The sequence below is a fragment of the Gobio gobio genome (genome assembly GCF_949357685.1).
Source record: "Gobio gobio genome assembly, chromosome: 13".
In the NCBI taxonomy this organism is placed as follows: Eukaryota; Metazoa; Chordata; class Actinopteri; order Cypriniformes; family Gobionidae; genus Gobio; species Gobio gobio.
This window is the reverse complement of record NC_137106.1, coordinates 11792629-11809872: the sequence shown is the minus strand read 5'-3', so window position 1 is coordinate 11809872 and position 17244 is coordinate 11792629. Positions and strand designations below refer to the sequence as shown.

At 36.7% G+C, this 17244-nt stretch overlaps 1 protein-coding gene across 1 annotated transcript; it reads left to right on the top strand.

The window, feature by feature from the left end:
• The first annotated feature begins 4272 nt into the window (after positions 1 to 4272).
• Positions 4273 to 14187, top strand: tmed8 (transmembrane p24 trafficking protein 8). The gene is made up of 7 exons (XM_079832958.1): positions 4273 to 4414; positions 4706 to 4758; positions 4839 to 4947; positions 5037 to 5136; positions 5227 to 5305; positions 8657 to 8947; positions 12825 to 14187. The coding sequence occupies exons 3-7, from the start codon at positions 4841 to 4843 to the stop codon at positions 13040 to 13042; spliced, it is 795 nt and encodes a 264-aa protein (XP_079689084.1). The 5' UTR covers positions 4273 to 4414; positions 4706 to 4758; positions 4839 to 4840; the 3' UTR covers positions 13043 to 14187.
• The last annotated feature ends 3057 nt before the right edge of the window (positions 14188 to 17244 follow it).

Sequence of the window (17244 nt, the reverse complement as noted above, 5' to 3'; positions counted from 1 at the left end):
CCGTGTCTATTAATGGGTAAAGCAACAGTAACGTCTTCAGCTATAGTCAGCTTGAGATCCTTTCCATCTACACTGGTTATATCTCTTAAGCCCTGTAGTAGTGAATGTGATAACCATATTTGATACAGGCACAACCAAAATAATGTTCTTCTGCAAAATGCATGCAGTTTTGTTTTTTAACCGCTAGAGGGCCAAATGTTATGTGGTGTACCTTTAAGTGTGACAGTAGAAATAATAATAAAAAGATGTCAGATGAATAAACTTTAATTCTATATTTTATAATGTCACATAAGCAAAGGTACTATAGTGCTAAATATCAGCATAGCTTGGTGATGTAAGGCTTGGATGAGCTGCTCGGCCATGGAAACCCATTGAACCCATGAAGCTCTCTACGCACTGTTCTTGAGCTGATCTGAAGGCCACACGAGGGTTTGGAGGTCTGTAGCTATTGACTCTGCAGAAAGTTGATAACTTCTGTGCACTGTGAGACTCAGCATGCGCTGACCCCGCACTGTGTTTTTACATGGCCTACCACTTCGTGGCTGAGTTGCTGTTGTTCGCAATTGCTTCCACTTTGTTATAATACCACTAACAGTTGACTGTGGAATATTTAGTATTGAAGAAATTTCACTATTGGACGTATTGCACAGACGGCAACCTATCACGGTACTACGCTTGAGTTCACTGAGCTCCTGAGAGCAACCCATTCTTTCACAAATGTTTGTAGAAGCGCCTGCATGCCTAGATGGTGGCCACGGAAGTGATTTGAACACCTGAATTCAATGATTTGGAGGGGTGTCCCAATACTTTTGGCAATATAGTGTGTGTGTGTGTGTGTGTGTGTGTGTGTGTGTGTGTGTGTGTGTGTGTGTGTGTGTGTGTGTGTGTGTGTGTGTGTGTGTGTGTGTGTGTGTGTGTGTGTACACACAGAAATATATACAACATATATAAATTATACATTATATATTGAAAGATGCCCAACTGGCACTAAGGGGCCTAAAGTGTGCCAAGAAAACATCCCCCACACCATTTCACCACCACCACCAGCCTGCACAGTGGTAACAAGGCATGATGGATCCATGTTCTCATTCTGTTTACGCCAGAAACTCTACCATCTGAATGTCTCAACAGAAATCGAGACTCATCAGACCAGGCAACATTTTTCCAGTCTTCAACTGTCCAATTTTGGTGAGCTCGTGCAAATTGTAACCTCTTTTTCCTATTTGTACACTCAAAAAAATTACTCTTTGAATGAACATAAAAAAATCATGGAAAGTCTTTCCACATGATTAACTTGCTTTATTTCAGCATTATGCAATTCTGTTATTCCAATTTAACGTACTTACGTTGGGTCAACTTAATTTATTAAAGCTACACTGTGTGATATTTTCCCCCATCTAGTGGTGAAAAGGTATATGACCATCCAGTGAATTTTAGTTTCTGTTCCTCTCAATTCCGATTTCGTTTCAACTCCTACGGTGGACGATTTAGTCCAAGATTAACATGGCTTCCAGTTCGACCTCGTCCACATTCGACACGGTGCCTGTGGGATATTCAGTGCGCAGTGGGATGGTTGGAACTCAACTGGCCTAATTATTCGGCTAGAAAGAACTGCAGCTAATCCAGAGTGAACTTTGATGATAGTAATGTTTATTCAGTCATCCAATTGCAAGGCATAAACAGGTTTGCATGGATATGTACATAAATGTGGTTTCTGTGAGAGAACAAATAAGGATTGTAAATATACATACACAGTTAAGAACTGTATAACTATACTTATAAGTTACATTTGTATAATGTAACCGTAAACCAGAGCTTATTGTACCATATATAGGCGCTAAATGCAGCTGCATTAAAAGGAGCGGAGCTGGAGCTGCAGCTGCTGCTGCTAACAAGCGGTGTCCGGTTACAAAAGTGTGTGCGCCGCTTTAACGTTAGCACTGCAGTGCGCTCTGTATAACAATTGTTAATATGCCGATCAGACCTGATACATATTTCCATCAACATACATTCTAAAAACGAATAAACATTGTTGATAACAAAATAACTGAATGATTATTCAAATAGGTGAGCATTACGCTATTGTATGTTGACACAAAAATACTTCTGAGGTGATATCAACTGAATTACGCGATGACACACTCTGAAACACATCTACAATGACAATAACGATTATTACTTACGGAGTTATTAACGCACAGAAATACCACACAAGGAAAAACAGACTTTTGAGGAATAAACAAGCCAGGAAAACTCCAGGAAAACTCCGTATAACTCTGTTACTGGACGCTGCTGAGATGAAAACTCTCTGCACATGCACCAGACAAGTCTGAACAAGTTGACGCGCACATGCGCGAGGCAGGGAATTTTGTACAGTGCCATCGAGTGTTAAAACCGGTTAAAACGCGAAAGGCGAAGCTTGAATTTACAGGTATGTCCCTCTTTGGCTAATGTACTTTCAAGATGGAGGGGCAACATGGCGACCACCGTTAGATCCCATTACCTTATGTATTTTCAATGGCATATTATAAACTTACGAGAATACTTTATTACTTGAAAGAAGTAAATATACATTAATGAGCACATATATTTTTGAAAGAACTAAGTGTTTTTAGCTAAGAATAGACTAAAAAAGTTACACAGTGTAGCTTTAAGGTTGATTCAACTTATTTACTATGGCTAGGCACAGCCTAATTTAATAGTGTCAGCCCAACTAATTTGCAATGTTTTGGACCAATTAATTTATTTAATTTAGCCTGACAAAAGTTCTTAATGCTGAAAGAAAGCCATTTAATCACATGGAAATCCTTTCCATGATTTACATGAATTCAAAGAATAGCTTTTGAGTGCATTTACAAAATCTTTTACAAGATTTTATTGGCTAGCCAGAAGACTGTTTTGTTAGATCCATGGCATGTAGTTATTTATTATTAGAACAACTTAAAAAGTTATTAGTAGGTCCTCACCCCAAGCACATGTTCTACACTTCACCACAATGGTAACCTCCAAAAACACTAACATAACACAAACATTTAAATACCAACATAACAAAACATTAAGCATTTAAAAGTCTCTCAATTTTCTCATCTTGTTAAAAATGCATCAAATTGCACTTTATTTAAACATTAACTCTCCGAATTCTGCCCCTTTGCAAAGCATGATGGGAAGTGAAAGTCTCATTTCTTTGGGTTACTTGATTGAAACGTAAACATCAAGTTATGTCAAAGAGTAACGGTTTTAAGTCAGTTTAACATGAATCAATTACATTTGAACCAGAAACATAATATAATGGTGTTAAATCAAGATGAATTGCTTAAATAAAGTGAACACCATCATATATCATTTCTTTTAGTGTAGTGGAGATGAGTGGCACCCGGTGGGGTCTTCTGCTGTTGTAGCCCATCTGCCTCAAGGTTGTGCGTGTTGTGGCTTCACAAATGCTTTGCTGCATACCTCGGTTGTAACGAGTGGTTATTTCAGTCAAAGTTGCTCTTCTATCAGCTTGAATCAGTCGGCCCATTCTCCTCTGACCTCTAGCATCAACAAGGCATTTTCGCCCACAGGACTGCCGCATTCTGGATGTTTTTCCCTTTTCACACCATTCTTTGTAACTGAGCAGATTGTGAAATACTCAGACCGGCCCGTCTGGCACCAACAACCATGTCACGCTCAAAATTGCCTAAATCACCTTTCTTTCCCATTCTGACATTCAGTTTGGAGTTCAGGAGATTGTCTTGACCAGGACCACACCCCTAAATGCATTGAAGCAACTGCCATGTGATTGGTTGATTAGATAATTGCATTAATGAGAAATTGAACAGGTGTTCCTAATAATCCTTTAGGTGAGTGTATATATATATATATATATATATATATATATATATATATATATATATATATATATATATATATATATATATATATATATATATATATATATATATATATATATATATATATATATATATATATATATATATATATATATATTAATAAATAAATAACTTTATATGTAGATAATATATGTGTAAATATATGTACTTAACTATATAACTATAACTATATTGTTTATCAATAGAAAGAACAGTATTTTTTTTTTTATTTTTTAAACACACTGTCTTATGTCGCTTTTGATCATTTTAATGCATCCCATCCTTGCTTGACAAAAAATTATTTAGAACCTTTCTTATACGACAGCTTCTTTCAAAACTGCTTTTATGTAGCCGACTGTTTACAGTAGGAGTATTTTCATAGGACTTTTATTATAGATTCGTCTGTGTCTGGCAGCCATTCAGAAAAGACTTGCCTCTTCTGCCTTCACAGTACGTATTTACAAATTAACGGACTTCCTGGGCGTTAAACGTTATTTGTTAAGCAACACTGTTGCATCTACAGCATCACTCGCTCGCCGGAGGTACGTGGGTGAACATTATATTAGCAAACAATACTGTACGTGTGGGTTTAACACATGGTTGAATGCAAGTGTGCTCGATCTTTTTTTCTTCTTCTGCTGAGATTGATGATTTGATGGTGAATTGCACTTTAGTTACGCGACGTGACAAAACTGTTGCTGCGATTCGTATGAATGTCAGTTGTTGACGAATACTCACAACGTGTAGTTCAACAGCCTGATTTATATTTACAAATGTCTATATTTATCGTATGTTAAAAAACACAATACGGATTGTTTTATTTGTTCTTGCAGATTTTTTTTGTTTCAGTTTTAATGAGGTTCATTGAAAGACACCTCTGAGTCAGGTAAGAGTTTTCAAGAGTTTTTATTAGATATTGTGATGAATATGATGATTTTATGTATTTCACGTTTTTTTGTGCTCTAGAGATGGAGAAGCAAGAAACATCAGAGCTTGAATCTAGACTGTCATCCCTGTCTGTTTCTTCTTTCCCTGGTATAACGTCAAAAAACTGTGAAGCAAACCCTTTAAACAGGTTTGAGCATGTTTATAAGAGTTTTAAAAATTGGTTATTTTAGGGTTCACGGGTATGTAAACCTCATTCTTCCCACTGTCATTTTGAAGACTTCAAAGCACAGACCTTTCTCGGACAGTAATCCAACCGGACAACCAAACCAAAATGGACGATAACAGCAATAACAGAGAATCTCCACAGTCTACTGAGGTATATTAAATTCAAGCCTGACAGGTGTATGTATAAATAAGTGAGCTTTAGCGATGTTCTTGTATGTGTGTATTGTGCTGTTGTCAATAGGAGCCCAGCGCATCTCTCGGGAAGGCAGAAGCGGGTGACACACAGGAGAGCAGTACTTCACTCCCCGGGGAGAAAAAAGGTGAGCACATCCCCTGTTAGAGGAGTGAAGCTAAACACAGGAAACCTTCCCATCATGTTTCATCATTGCCCCTGAGAACAAAGCCGTCCGAAAAAAGAAAGCTGTCTATGATGTTTGTAGTGTGCTATTCATAACCTTAAACTGTGCCACAACTGTGATTTTTACAATCTTTTTTGGGGGGTGGAATAATTTATCTGTGCACATTTTTGTGGTCTACTAGAATAGGTTTTCATGCTTGAATGTTCTAAAACACATTATTTTTCACATTATATATTACATTGTTGCAGCTCTTCTCTTCCCAGTCTGTAAGAAACGCTCTGCTTTGTTTCTGCCTCTGTGAAGCCCCTCCTTCTGAAATGCGCAGTTTGCTCTTATTGGTCGGCTGGACCAGTGTGTCGTGATTGGTCAACTGCTTCCAGCATGTTTCGGAAATGTCACGGCCCTTACCATAACCGCGAGTTTACGCAAACTACTGCCCTGCCCCTGTCCCATATAGCACCCTAAACACTCGCGGTCTTCCTACCAGTCCGCACTTTCGGGGCCAGGGCTTGACATTAACACGGGTTGAATTTTATATATAATATATACGCCATACAGATTTTTTTCCCATTGTAGTCTTTTGAAAAGGCATCTGAAATAATAAACTTAGTGCAATGTAGTGTTTTTAAAAATCTAAATTTTGCGATACATATCGATACTGAAATTTCTGAATGCTTCCATTTTCTGCAGAAAAGATGCACGATACCAGCAGCGATGTTTCTCTCTCTCTCTCTCTCATCTCTCTGATGGCAAACCCGCCTCCCCTCACTCTCTCGCTTCATTTGCTCCAGATCAATATTGTTAGTGTTTGGCCGCGTGTCCACCAAAGAGTCAAAAAAGCCAATACAATGTAAAGAATTTCCTCTGGCTCTTGTTTTAAATTGTTCAGTTATTATACTGCTTGTTTTCATCTGTTGATGTTGTACAAGCAGAATGTGGCGGTTGGTCTGTGTTGTATTTGTCCCGCCCCTCCTCCGCTGTGATTGGACAGCTGGGTGAGCGCTACATTTTGCTCAAAGTTGAACATTCTTCAACTCTCGGCGACCAGTAAAAAAACACTCAGCACTTGAGCGTGAAATACTCGCTCAGCACCTTGTTACACTCATGACGTTCTAAAAACGTGGCGCTCCCATTAAAAACAATTCACCCTTCGCCGCGAGTTTGATTGACAGGCAATCTGACCAATCACATCGCCGAATCTGCCGGTTTGTCCAACAAAGCAGTCAGGAGAGTTAGTAGATTAACGTCAGTGGACTTGAACTAGAAAAACGGTGTTTACTGACGTCTTTCCACGTTTGAAACAACATTTCTTTTAGTGTTAATTCATATTAATTTGATGCTTATCAATGAACTAGAAGGAAGAGATGATTGGTTCACAAGCAGCTTTAACTGTGGTGCTACAGAGATCACGACACATTAAAGAGTCACAAAACGGTATTTGTTATTTGCATTTCTTTAAAAAAATGAGACTTTGTTTCATATCAAAAGTCACTTGCTCTGTCCTGTCTGTCGGCGTGTTGTCAGTGTCCTCTTTGCTCCGTGATGTATTTTCTCTATGTGAGAACGTGTGTGTGTGTGTGTGTGGTGTGAGAGCGCCATGAGTCGGACATAGCAACAGTAACTAAAGGGGGCGGGTCTTTTTGAACGGTCAATTGAATACGCCAGCCAGCCGCGTGAACAAAACGCTTTGGTGGACACGCGGCCTTAGAGGGCTTGAATTTCGCCTTGGAATTAGGTGTATTGCGCATCATTTTACTCATTCCCACAGATTTTGTCCCAAAGTGCGCGCACATGAAGCCGCCTCACAGTACTAAATTGACTTCGTTTCACGGCGAATTGCACTTTAATCAGTCAAGTACACACACAACAATGTCAAAATGCCAGTCTTGGCGAGCATTGATGTAAACATTTAGTTATGTTTTAACTTTTAAGTGAAAGAAAACGCATTTGTGTAACAGTATAATGGATGCTTGTGTTGGCTCTTAAAGTGACAGCAGCTTAATAAACCTATATTAAAAATATCTATATGGCAGTTTTTCCCCATGGTATCGATGTCATAATTTTGGCTAAAGAAAATGCCAAGTGGCTAGTAAAAAAAAAACGCTAGCCACAGTGGCTGGTGAGCATAAAAGTTAATGTCAAGCCCTGTTTGCGACGTAATGGCACTTTGACTGTTGGGAAGAAGTCTGCTCCGGAGCTCACGTCAGAAACCCTTCTGAAACCTAAAATGACAAATGGGACGCCCTACGGTCTCGTGGACTTCCCCGATCACATGCCCGCGGTGGCCATTGTAAGTCCTCAAGACCGTGTTAGTGCATATGAAGTGTGCCATTTAGGACAGGGCCTACTAACGCAACTCAACCTTAATTATTTAAATGATAATCGTGACAGGTACATTTCCAGAAGAAAACTCAAGACTACAATCGGGGCGTTTCAGGGAGTTCAGAATCAGTGCTTTTTGATATAGTGAATAACTCCCTTTGGATTGATCTTTTTCATGCAGCAACATTACACACTAAAGTTGAAAATGTAAAAAAATAGGTCCCCTTCCTCTTGTAGTGACATCTCTTCTCTGATTAGATGATGTGTTTACTAGTGTGAGGGCGGGACGGCCTGCAACTCACATGAGATCGTCCAATAGCAAACCACAACCATCCAACAATACAATCAATTCCCGATGGACAAAATCAAGTCCCTCTCTACATTGAAGCTATTTCGCTCAAATTTAAGTCACAATAGGGAAGAATGTATATCGCAACTTCTGTTTCATGGTGACTTTAATGACAGTCCAAATAAAGGAATCTTTCTGTATATAACCCGAATAAGCATTTGTGCAATTTCTTCCAATTCCCCATAGGTCCAAGTGATCATGTGACTATACTTTGTGCTGTATGGTATGCTTTTTTTTTTTTTAAAGCATATATAGCATATAAGTTTAGACTATAATTGCATGAACCGTGTTGAAAGCTGCTGTAAAAGATATTGATATAAAGTATAAACAGATATATGCACAACTCATGACTACTCATCAATTTATTTTATAATTAATATGGCAGGTCTACATATCTACATTCAGCCGAAGTTTAATAATATAAACAGTACATATACTTTTTTCTTTCTTTAAAAAAGTATCCAGGTAAGGAGAATTTGGGGGGGAAATGTGCTTAATTGTAAAGAAAGTAAAGTCACAATCGTAAAAACAGACTTTGTTTTATTTTGATTTTGGGGTGATTTGAATACATGCACTACTGCAATATTGTGAAAGCGTTAAATGAAAGATCATTAATCGAGCGGTCAATTATCTCTCTGCAGCACTTCCTCCGATGAAACCGCCATCCACATGGACCTCCGTGGCTGTGAAGGATCTGAAGACTAAGCTGCGTCTTGAGAAGGACAGCGTGGTGACGGTGTATCGTGGAGACATTATGACCGTCAACGTACCCACTGTTCCTGAGGCCAAGCGCGTGTGCTGGGAGTTTGCCACAGATGGCTATGACATTGGTTTTGGGGTTTACTTCGACTGGTCACCAGTCACTAGCCGAGCCATTACTGTCCAGATTAGCGAATCCAGTGACGATGAGGAGGAAGATGACGAGCTGGAAGGTGAGGGAGTACTTCCTATCCTGTTTCCTGCTTTTGTTCAAACTTTTGTTTGATAAAGTAGTTTTTGTTGCTAGTGTCTTTTATCATCTCTTGCAGTCGTCACAAATGTAAGGAACAACTGAGTTGCCAGTTTTCTTCAGTCACCCAGTTAAAGGAACACTCCACTTTTTTTGAAAATTCATTTTACAAGTCCCCTAGAGTTCAATTGTTGAGTTTTACCGTTTTTGAATCCATTCAGCCGATCTTTGTATCTGGTGGTAGCACTTTTAGCTTAGCTTAGCATACATCATTGATTCTAAACAGTCCATTAGCATCTCATTCAAAAAATGACCAAAGACACTTTCAATATTTTTCTTATTTAAAACTTGACTCTTCTACAGTTACATCGTGTGCTAAGACAAACTGAAAATGAAAAGTTGCGATTTTCTACACCTATATGGCTAGGAACTACTTTCTCATTCCTGCGTAATAGTCGCGGATCTTCGCGGCCGTACCATGGCTGCAGCAGCACAATGATTTGTTTGTATTCTGTGAAACATGGTGGTAGTATACACCTTCGACTTACTATCAGAGCCCTTTACAACACACAGAACCATGGCTAATCACACAGGTAAATCCACAACACAATTTGTCAGCTGCAAGCCTGAAACTTTCTCTGCAACTACACGAACTTAGTGCCGGTCACATTGAAAGTTACCTAGCTGGGGGCTACTTTCAGGCGCTGTGTAATATCATTGCGCTGCTGCAGCCATGGTACGGCCACGAAGATCCGCGACTATTACGCAGGAATGAGAAAGTAGTTCCTAGCCATATAGGTGTAGAAAATCGCAACTTTTCATTTTCAGTTGGTCTTAGCACACGATGTAACTGTAGAAGAGTCAAGTTTTAAATAGGAAAAATATTGAAAGTGTCTTTGGTCATTTTTTGAATGAGATGCTAATGGACTGATTAGAATCAATGATGTATGCTAAGCTATGCTAAAAGTCCAGATACAAAGATCGGCTGAATGGATTCAAAAACGGTAAAACTCAATTATTTAACTCTAGGGGACTTGTAAAATGAGCCTATTTTCAAAAAAAGTGGAGTGTTCCTTTAAGAACTTGTCCTGGTCATATTTCATCCGAAATTCAAAGAACGAAATACAAATGGTATATTTTGAATAAATAAAAAGCCTATTTTTTTTGGTCTTTTAGGATGTTACAAAGGCCACTTTCACACAGCAACAGAATACGGTTGTCAGTCCTGTATTTGAGTCCTTAATATGGTTACATTCGCGCTCAATCCGGTTATTCATGGGAGTGACATCCGCGCTAGAACCGAACTCACACATGTAAAATTTCAGGACTCACAACCGTTTTCACGGAAAACCTACTGGACAGCTATTGTCCATCATGTCATACAGTGTGAGAGAGCTGCTCTGCGCTGCTCAAACGTGTGTGTGTGTGAATACCGCGTGTTGCGGGTTTTCATGTGTGGTTTCAATAACATGCAGTGACGGAGATAGGAGCTGTGTGCCATCTGAAGGTTTTAGATCCACTGTTCTCCACCGTCAGTCTTGTGTTCTACACGCGACTCTAATGCTCGCTTTCCACACAGATATAAAAGCTGCTCTCGGTTAATGAAGGTTTCACGGATGTCAAAAGTGATAAGACTTTTCAGTTTTATGGACGTCACCATCTTCGATGTTACTTTGGTCACTGTCGTGGTTACTGGTCAGAGAATACGGGCTTGACTCCCGTTGCACGTTTACAGTCAGTATTTGAGACTCTAATGTAAATTGCTGTTTGAACGGGGGATTACGAGACTCACACCTGTAAGGAAATGCGGTTGTCAATCCCAGAAACGAACAGTGTGAATGTAGCCTTAACATTAGAATTAAAATTACGCAATCTCCCCCCAAATTTTTATCTCATTATTTGATATTATTATTAAATGGGAAAAAAAATGTTACCAATAAATGTGTACATTTTATATACACTATCGTTCAAAAGTTTGGGGTCAGTAAGTTTAAGGAAATTGTTTCATTCAGCAAGGATTCATTACATTTATCAATTTAACATTGTTATTTGTTACCAATTTTTTTTTTTTTTTTTTCAATTCCTTTGGGCGTTCATTTCATCAAAGAATACTGAAAAAATGCAGCACATTTTCCACAAAAATATTAAGCAGAACAGTGTTTTTTTTTCAACATAGATAATAATAATAAGAAATGTTTCCTAAGCCCCAAATCAAAATGATTTCTGAAGGATCATGTGACACAGAAGACCGGAGTAATGATGCTGAAAATTCAGAAATAATTTATTTCAAATTGTAATATTTCACAATATTTCTGTTTTTTACTGTATTTTTGATCAAATAAATGAAGCCTTGGTGAGCAGAAGAGAGTTTTCAAAAGATTTTTGGAAAGCAGGGTTTCCACGGGGTCTTAAAGTCTAGAAGTTCAAAATCAAAATTTTAGGCCTTAAAAAGTCTTAAATTCACTGAAGTATTCTATTTTAGGTCTTAAATCATTTTAAACAGGTATTAATTATCCTACGCCCATGTAACGCTACCTCTATTGCTCATTGAAATCCTGCAGCACTTTTTTTTGTAGTTCTTTCTTTTGCTAGACCAAATATAATTTGCTATATTACGACTACAAATGAGACCAACATGCAGCTTATATTGCAGCCAATCAGCTTTCGTGTTATTGGAGTCTCATTCCGATTGTACCACAGACACAAAACGGATTTTATTCTTCAGCTAATAGTCCTCCAGTTTTTCATGTTTCTGCGATTTACTAAATACAACGAAAAATCAACATGCATTTTTTTGAGATCCTGCATTATTCCTAAACCAAAATAAGCAAGATGTATGTACTTTGTTTGTTCTATTGTAATGTGTGACTATTGTGCATCTAACATAATATATAATATGGTAAATGTGGTATCCTAATTATGAAAAAAGTGCAAATGCAAATTTCTGGAAATTACCACCACAAATTCAGTCATTTTGATCTCAAAAATCACAACAACAAAAAAATTGCGAAATCCTGGTGGGATTGAGCTATGAGGAAGTGCAAGTTAATCGATACAAGTTTATTGATTTGTTCAATTTGAATAAATTAATTTACTTTGCAAGTAATTTTGTGACTGCATTTCCTTTTATAGGTCTTAAATTTCATTCATAATGGTCTTAAAAAGGTCTCAAAAAGTCTTACATTTGACTTGGTGAAACCTGCAGATACCCTGGAAAGTCATCATTTACACACCCTCATGTTGTTCCAAACCCGTAAGACTTTCGTTCATCTTCGGAACAAAAATGAAGAAGTTTTTGATGAAATTGAGAGATTTCTGTCCCTCCATTGACAGCTACTCAACAACCACTTTGATGCTTCAAGAAGTTCATAAAGAGATCGTAAAACTAATTCACATGAATTGAGCGGTTTAGTCCAAATTTTCTGAAGAGACACAATCACTTTATATGACGAACAGATCGAATTTAGGCTTTTATTCACATAAAAACATTGATCAGCGAACATAAACAAAAGCTCAAGCGAACATGATTGAGCTTCCTTTTACCAACTAATGTGTGTGTTGATAAATGGTTATTTGAATAAAAGTCTAAATTCAATCTGTTAAGCGATATAAAATGGACTAAATTCATATGGATTAGTTTTACGATCTCTTATGAAGTTTTTGAATTGTCAAAGTGTCAGTTGTGTAGCTGTCAATGGAGGGACAGAAAGCTCTCAGATTTCATCAAAAAGATTTCCGAAGATGAGCGAAAGTCGTACGGGTTTGGAACGTTAATTTTTGGGTGAGCTATCCCTTTAAAATAAGCAGACGCATACAAAGAATACTTCCAGTGACATATGGACAATTGTTTTGTCAAACAGGCCCTGTGGTTCCAGGAGATGTCGAGAAGGGCTCTAAAGCAGTCGCCAACTCGAACTTGGGAGAGATTCTGCCTGTGTACCGTCAGGACAGTCATCTGGCAGTGCAGGGCGGCAGCCACGAGTTTCCAGGAGACGGCACGTACCAGCTGAAGTTTGACAACTCGTACTCGCTGTGGCGGAATAAGACTCTGTACTACAGAGTGTACTACAGTGCCTGAGGGATCAAGTGCTTATTTAAAACCAAGTGATGCTGTTTTTCATCGTATGTATTCGATTACTGTATAATTCTTGCTATTGTTGATTTGTGATTTTTGTTTTATCCAAGCCCTATCATAGATCAAAAAATTGCTTTCAAATATATATATATATATATGGCTTTAAGATGTTACATGCAAGATTATATATTTCATATAAAAGGTCCATATGTTTTATAATTGTATTGTCTGACACCACAACAGAACTGTGGCATCACATATCAGGGACTCCAGAGTAATCAGGGAAAGTATATGGGTGGTGAGCCGACCGACAGTTCGACACAATTCAAAGGCAAACAACGAAAGTGAGAAAGTCAGTGTAGGTGACGTGGCAGAAGTCACTGTTGATTCAGGTAATGATATACGAGTGTTCTTTGTTTGGTTTCTTGTTGTTTTGTCTTTATATAATATTACATAGACGTATATTGAGCAGCCTCCAACACACTATTTCCTACATACTGCTAATATTGTGCTCGTTTCCTCAGCCACAAAGACACTGGAAGCCATATGTTTTAAAATATAAAATTCATGTGTTTTTATTCAGTCAGCAAATGGTTAAAGCCTGCTTGTTTACAACTTTAAACCATTTCCTGCCACAAAATCTAATTTGTTGCATAACTGATCAAATATTGACACGTCCCAGGCTCTCACTTGGCATGATTAAGGGTTGTTTGGCATCTGTTCGGTCTCTAAAGTCTGCATAGACACAATGCAGATGTTACCAAGGTGACTAGAAAAATGCTCTATCTAGCATAGAGGTTCATTCATCGGAAGACTTTTCTTGCTTATATCACGTGCAATATGTCACACTAAGTGCTGCCAGCAGGTATAGCGTTTAGTTTCCTTGAAATACTTCTTGATTATTAATACCAAATCACGCTGCACACGTTCCTCTTTTTTTTGTACCTTAAATTATTTGCATGTCTGAAGAGACTGTTGCATTGTGCTGCTGAGGTACTTTCTTCTGCCAGTGTGCTTTTCTGCTCGTCCACCTTTTTGTATATGTATACGACATATGTTTGACATCCTTTTCCTGTTTTTTGTTTGTTTCATTTGCTGTGTGTTGTTCACAATAAACGTTGAGGTGAATTCAATTTGCTGTCTGTTACATATCCAGACTCATGGTTCCTTCATGGTCTTCCGATAATGCACTGCACTTCCTTGTGAAAGTAGTCATGAAAAAAGTGCTTTTTCAGCATTAAAAATGGCATGTGTTTGGACGACCACATGTTCCGTTTCCCCTTAAAACGGAGGTTAATATTGAGTCATGGTAGAATTAAACGAAGTGCCATTCTTTCTTATATGTCAGATATTAACATTATATCTGTCTAATTGCTCTTTTTATAAATAAATAACTAGATAATAATAAACATAAATGAATTCAGAATCACATTTTGTGAAAATTACCATGAGCCCATGGGTTGGTTGGTTATTAATTAATTTATTTAGCACTAAAGGTTTGTGTCAGTATGCCTCTTTTTAATTTTTTTGGAATTTTTTATTTATTTATTTCGCTATTCATGATTATTCTTTTTATATTTACATATCTTAATGTATTGATTTACTTGCTCATTTTTTTGTGTCAGTCCATAATCAAACATTTTCAGTATTGGGAATGTTAATTGATCACGACTGAGTGTTGTGCACTGTGTTATTGTAGAAATAAAAATGATATATAATATAAGTATACATATATATAAATATATATATATATATATATATATATATATATATATATATATATATATATATATATATAAATATATAAATAAATTAGACGATTATTAATGAAAAATGGATCCATGGATCAGTTGAATGTTTGTATCAATAAGTTCTGTATTTCATTTTCTAAACCTTTTTATTATTATAGTACTAATTACTATAACTGAAATAAAATAAAGCTACAAAGAAATGTTTAAAAAAATACAAAAAGACATGTAACAAAATAGCATATCTTGTATTTAATTTTGAATGTTTTTGGTTTAATAACTGTGTATATATATATATATATATCTATATGTATATGTATCTATATGTATATATATGTATATGTATATATAAGTATATGTATATATATGTATATATATGTATGTATATATGTATATATATATGTATGTATATATGTATGTATATATGTATGTATATATGTATATATATATGGATGTATATATGTATATATATATGGATGTATACATATATACATATATAAATAAATTAGACGATTATTAATGAAAAATGGGTCCATGGATCAGAATGTTTGTATCAATAAGTTCTGTATTTCATTTTCTAAACCTTTTTATTATTTTTTGTTATTCGTGATTATTTATGTATATTTTTTCACACAATGTAGTATACTTTTTGTATAAATAGACCAATTTATTTATTTTTTTCCTACAATTTTTTGTTGTTGTGTGTGTTTATTTTGTTTTTCATCATAGACCCTTTTCACATTTCCGGGTTTCTCAGAGCAGAAGTCGTCATAGTTGGGTTAAATATTATAGCTGTGAATGAGAGAATACATTAAATATATTTTTTGTGTGCTCGATTGCTCAAATAGCAAAAGAAAAACACCACAATAGTGGTTTCACAACTTTCAAAAAGAGGGGAAAAATAGAGTGAGATTGATAACGGCAGTCAAAAGAGAGAAATATATTCATTTTTACCATCACTCCCATAGACGCTGTATTAGAAACACCCTCACAGCAGCGGTAACTTGGTTTTTGTAATTTGAAGCAAAAGTAATAAAATACAGACTGTGATGGCGCGTTTTCACGGTCATCAATATCGTAAATCCTGCAACGTTTTTTGTATTTTCATTTATTTATATATATATATATATATATATATATATATATATATATATATATATATATATATATATATATATATATATATATATATATATATATATTTATGTGTGTGTGTGTGTGTGTGTGTGTGTGTGTGTGTGTGTGTGTGTGTGTACATTTATAACACTTATACTTTGTATTTTATTACTTTTGCATCATATTACAAAAAACAAGTAACCGCTGCTGTGAGGGTGTTTCTAATACAGCGTGTATTTGTTTTTGTATTTGTTTGCAGAGCTGTCAGTCCATAATAATCATGAGGCAGGGCTCTCAAGTCGACACACGCATTTCAACCCGTTCACACGCCACACCTTGTGTTTCTCACACAGAGAAATATTCAGGATAATGCCCATCAAGTGAGTTCCACATAGAGTTCAGAAGGCCCTGCCCAGCCAATCAAATAAAAAAAATATAGCTACCGAACAGCCAATCAGAAAATAGCATTAATGTATCTGGGTAAGCTTTAGATATTCTCGCAACAACAACTTTTACATTCTGCCACCTACTGGTGGTTTAGTTTAATGTTTTCTTTCCAACATTTCTTATTTGTATATTCAAAAATATTTAAAACAATCTCATAACATTTTTCGTGTAAATGATTTAATTTGATTGGCAACAGCCCTACAGTGTCTTATTCTAATTTAATTTATAGATCAAATTTAAGATTATAAAATGAAAGCTGAAGCATAGCCTATTTAATAAGATTATGGGAAAATGCCCTTCATAAAAGGTAAAAATATCAAATATATGCAGATTTAAATATGTCAAAGCTGATTGAACACTGGTGAGACTATTGCTTCAGAATAAATTATATTTACAACACAGTGAATGCTGGAAGAAAAAATATATATATATATTCCAAATTATTATGGATTATTAATTTGCCTCTTCCCTGACATCTTTGAAATAGAGAAATGCAAGAATTAATACTATGCACACACACGCACACACACACACACACACACACACACACACACACACACACACACACACACACACACACACACACACACACACACACACACACACACAATCAGAACCATGTCCCCACCCTGCATGAGGTGTGTTCGACTTGAATCAGCGCTGTGTAGATCGATCGGCGTATCACATCAAAATAACGCGAGAACGATTCTAAAGCATACGGAGTCGTCTGCTCTCGCGGTATTTTATCACGCCGATCGGTCACACCTGTTAATTGGCCATGGCTGCGCGTGACAGGAGGTGATAAATGCACCGGAGGTCGCGCGTGACTTGCTGCTGTCTGCAAGCCGCGCACCGAGAGCACTGGAGGAGTTTGACCGACTCTGAATCAACAGA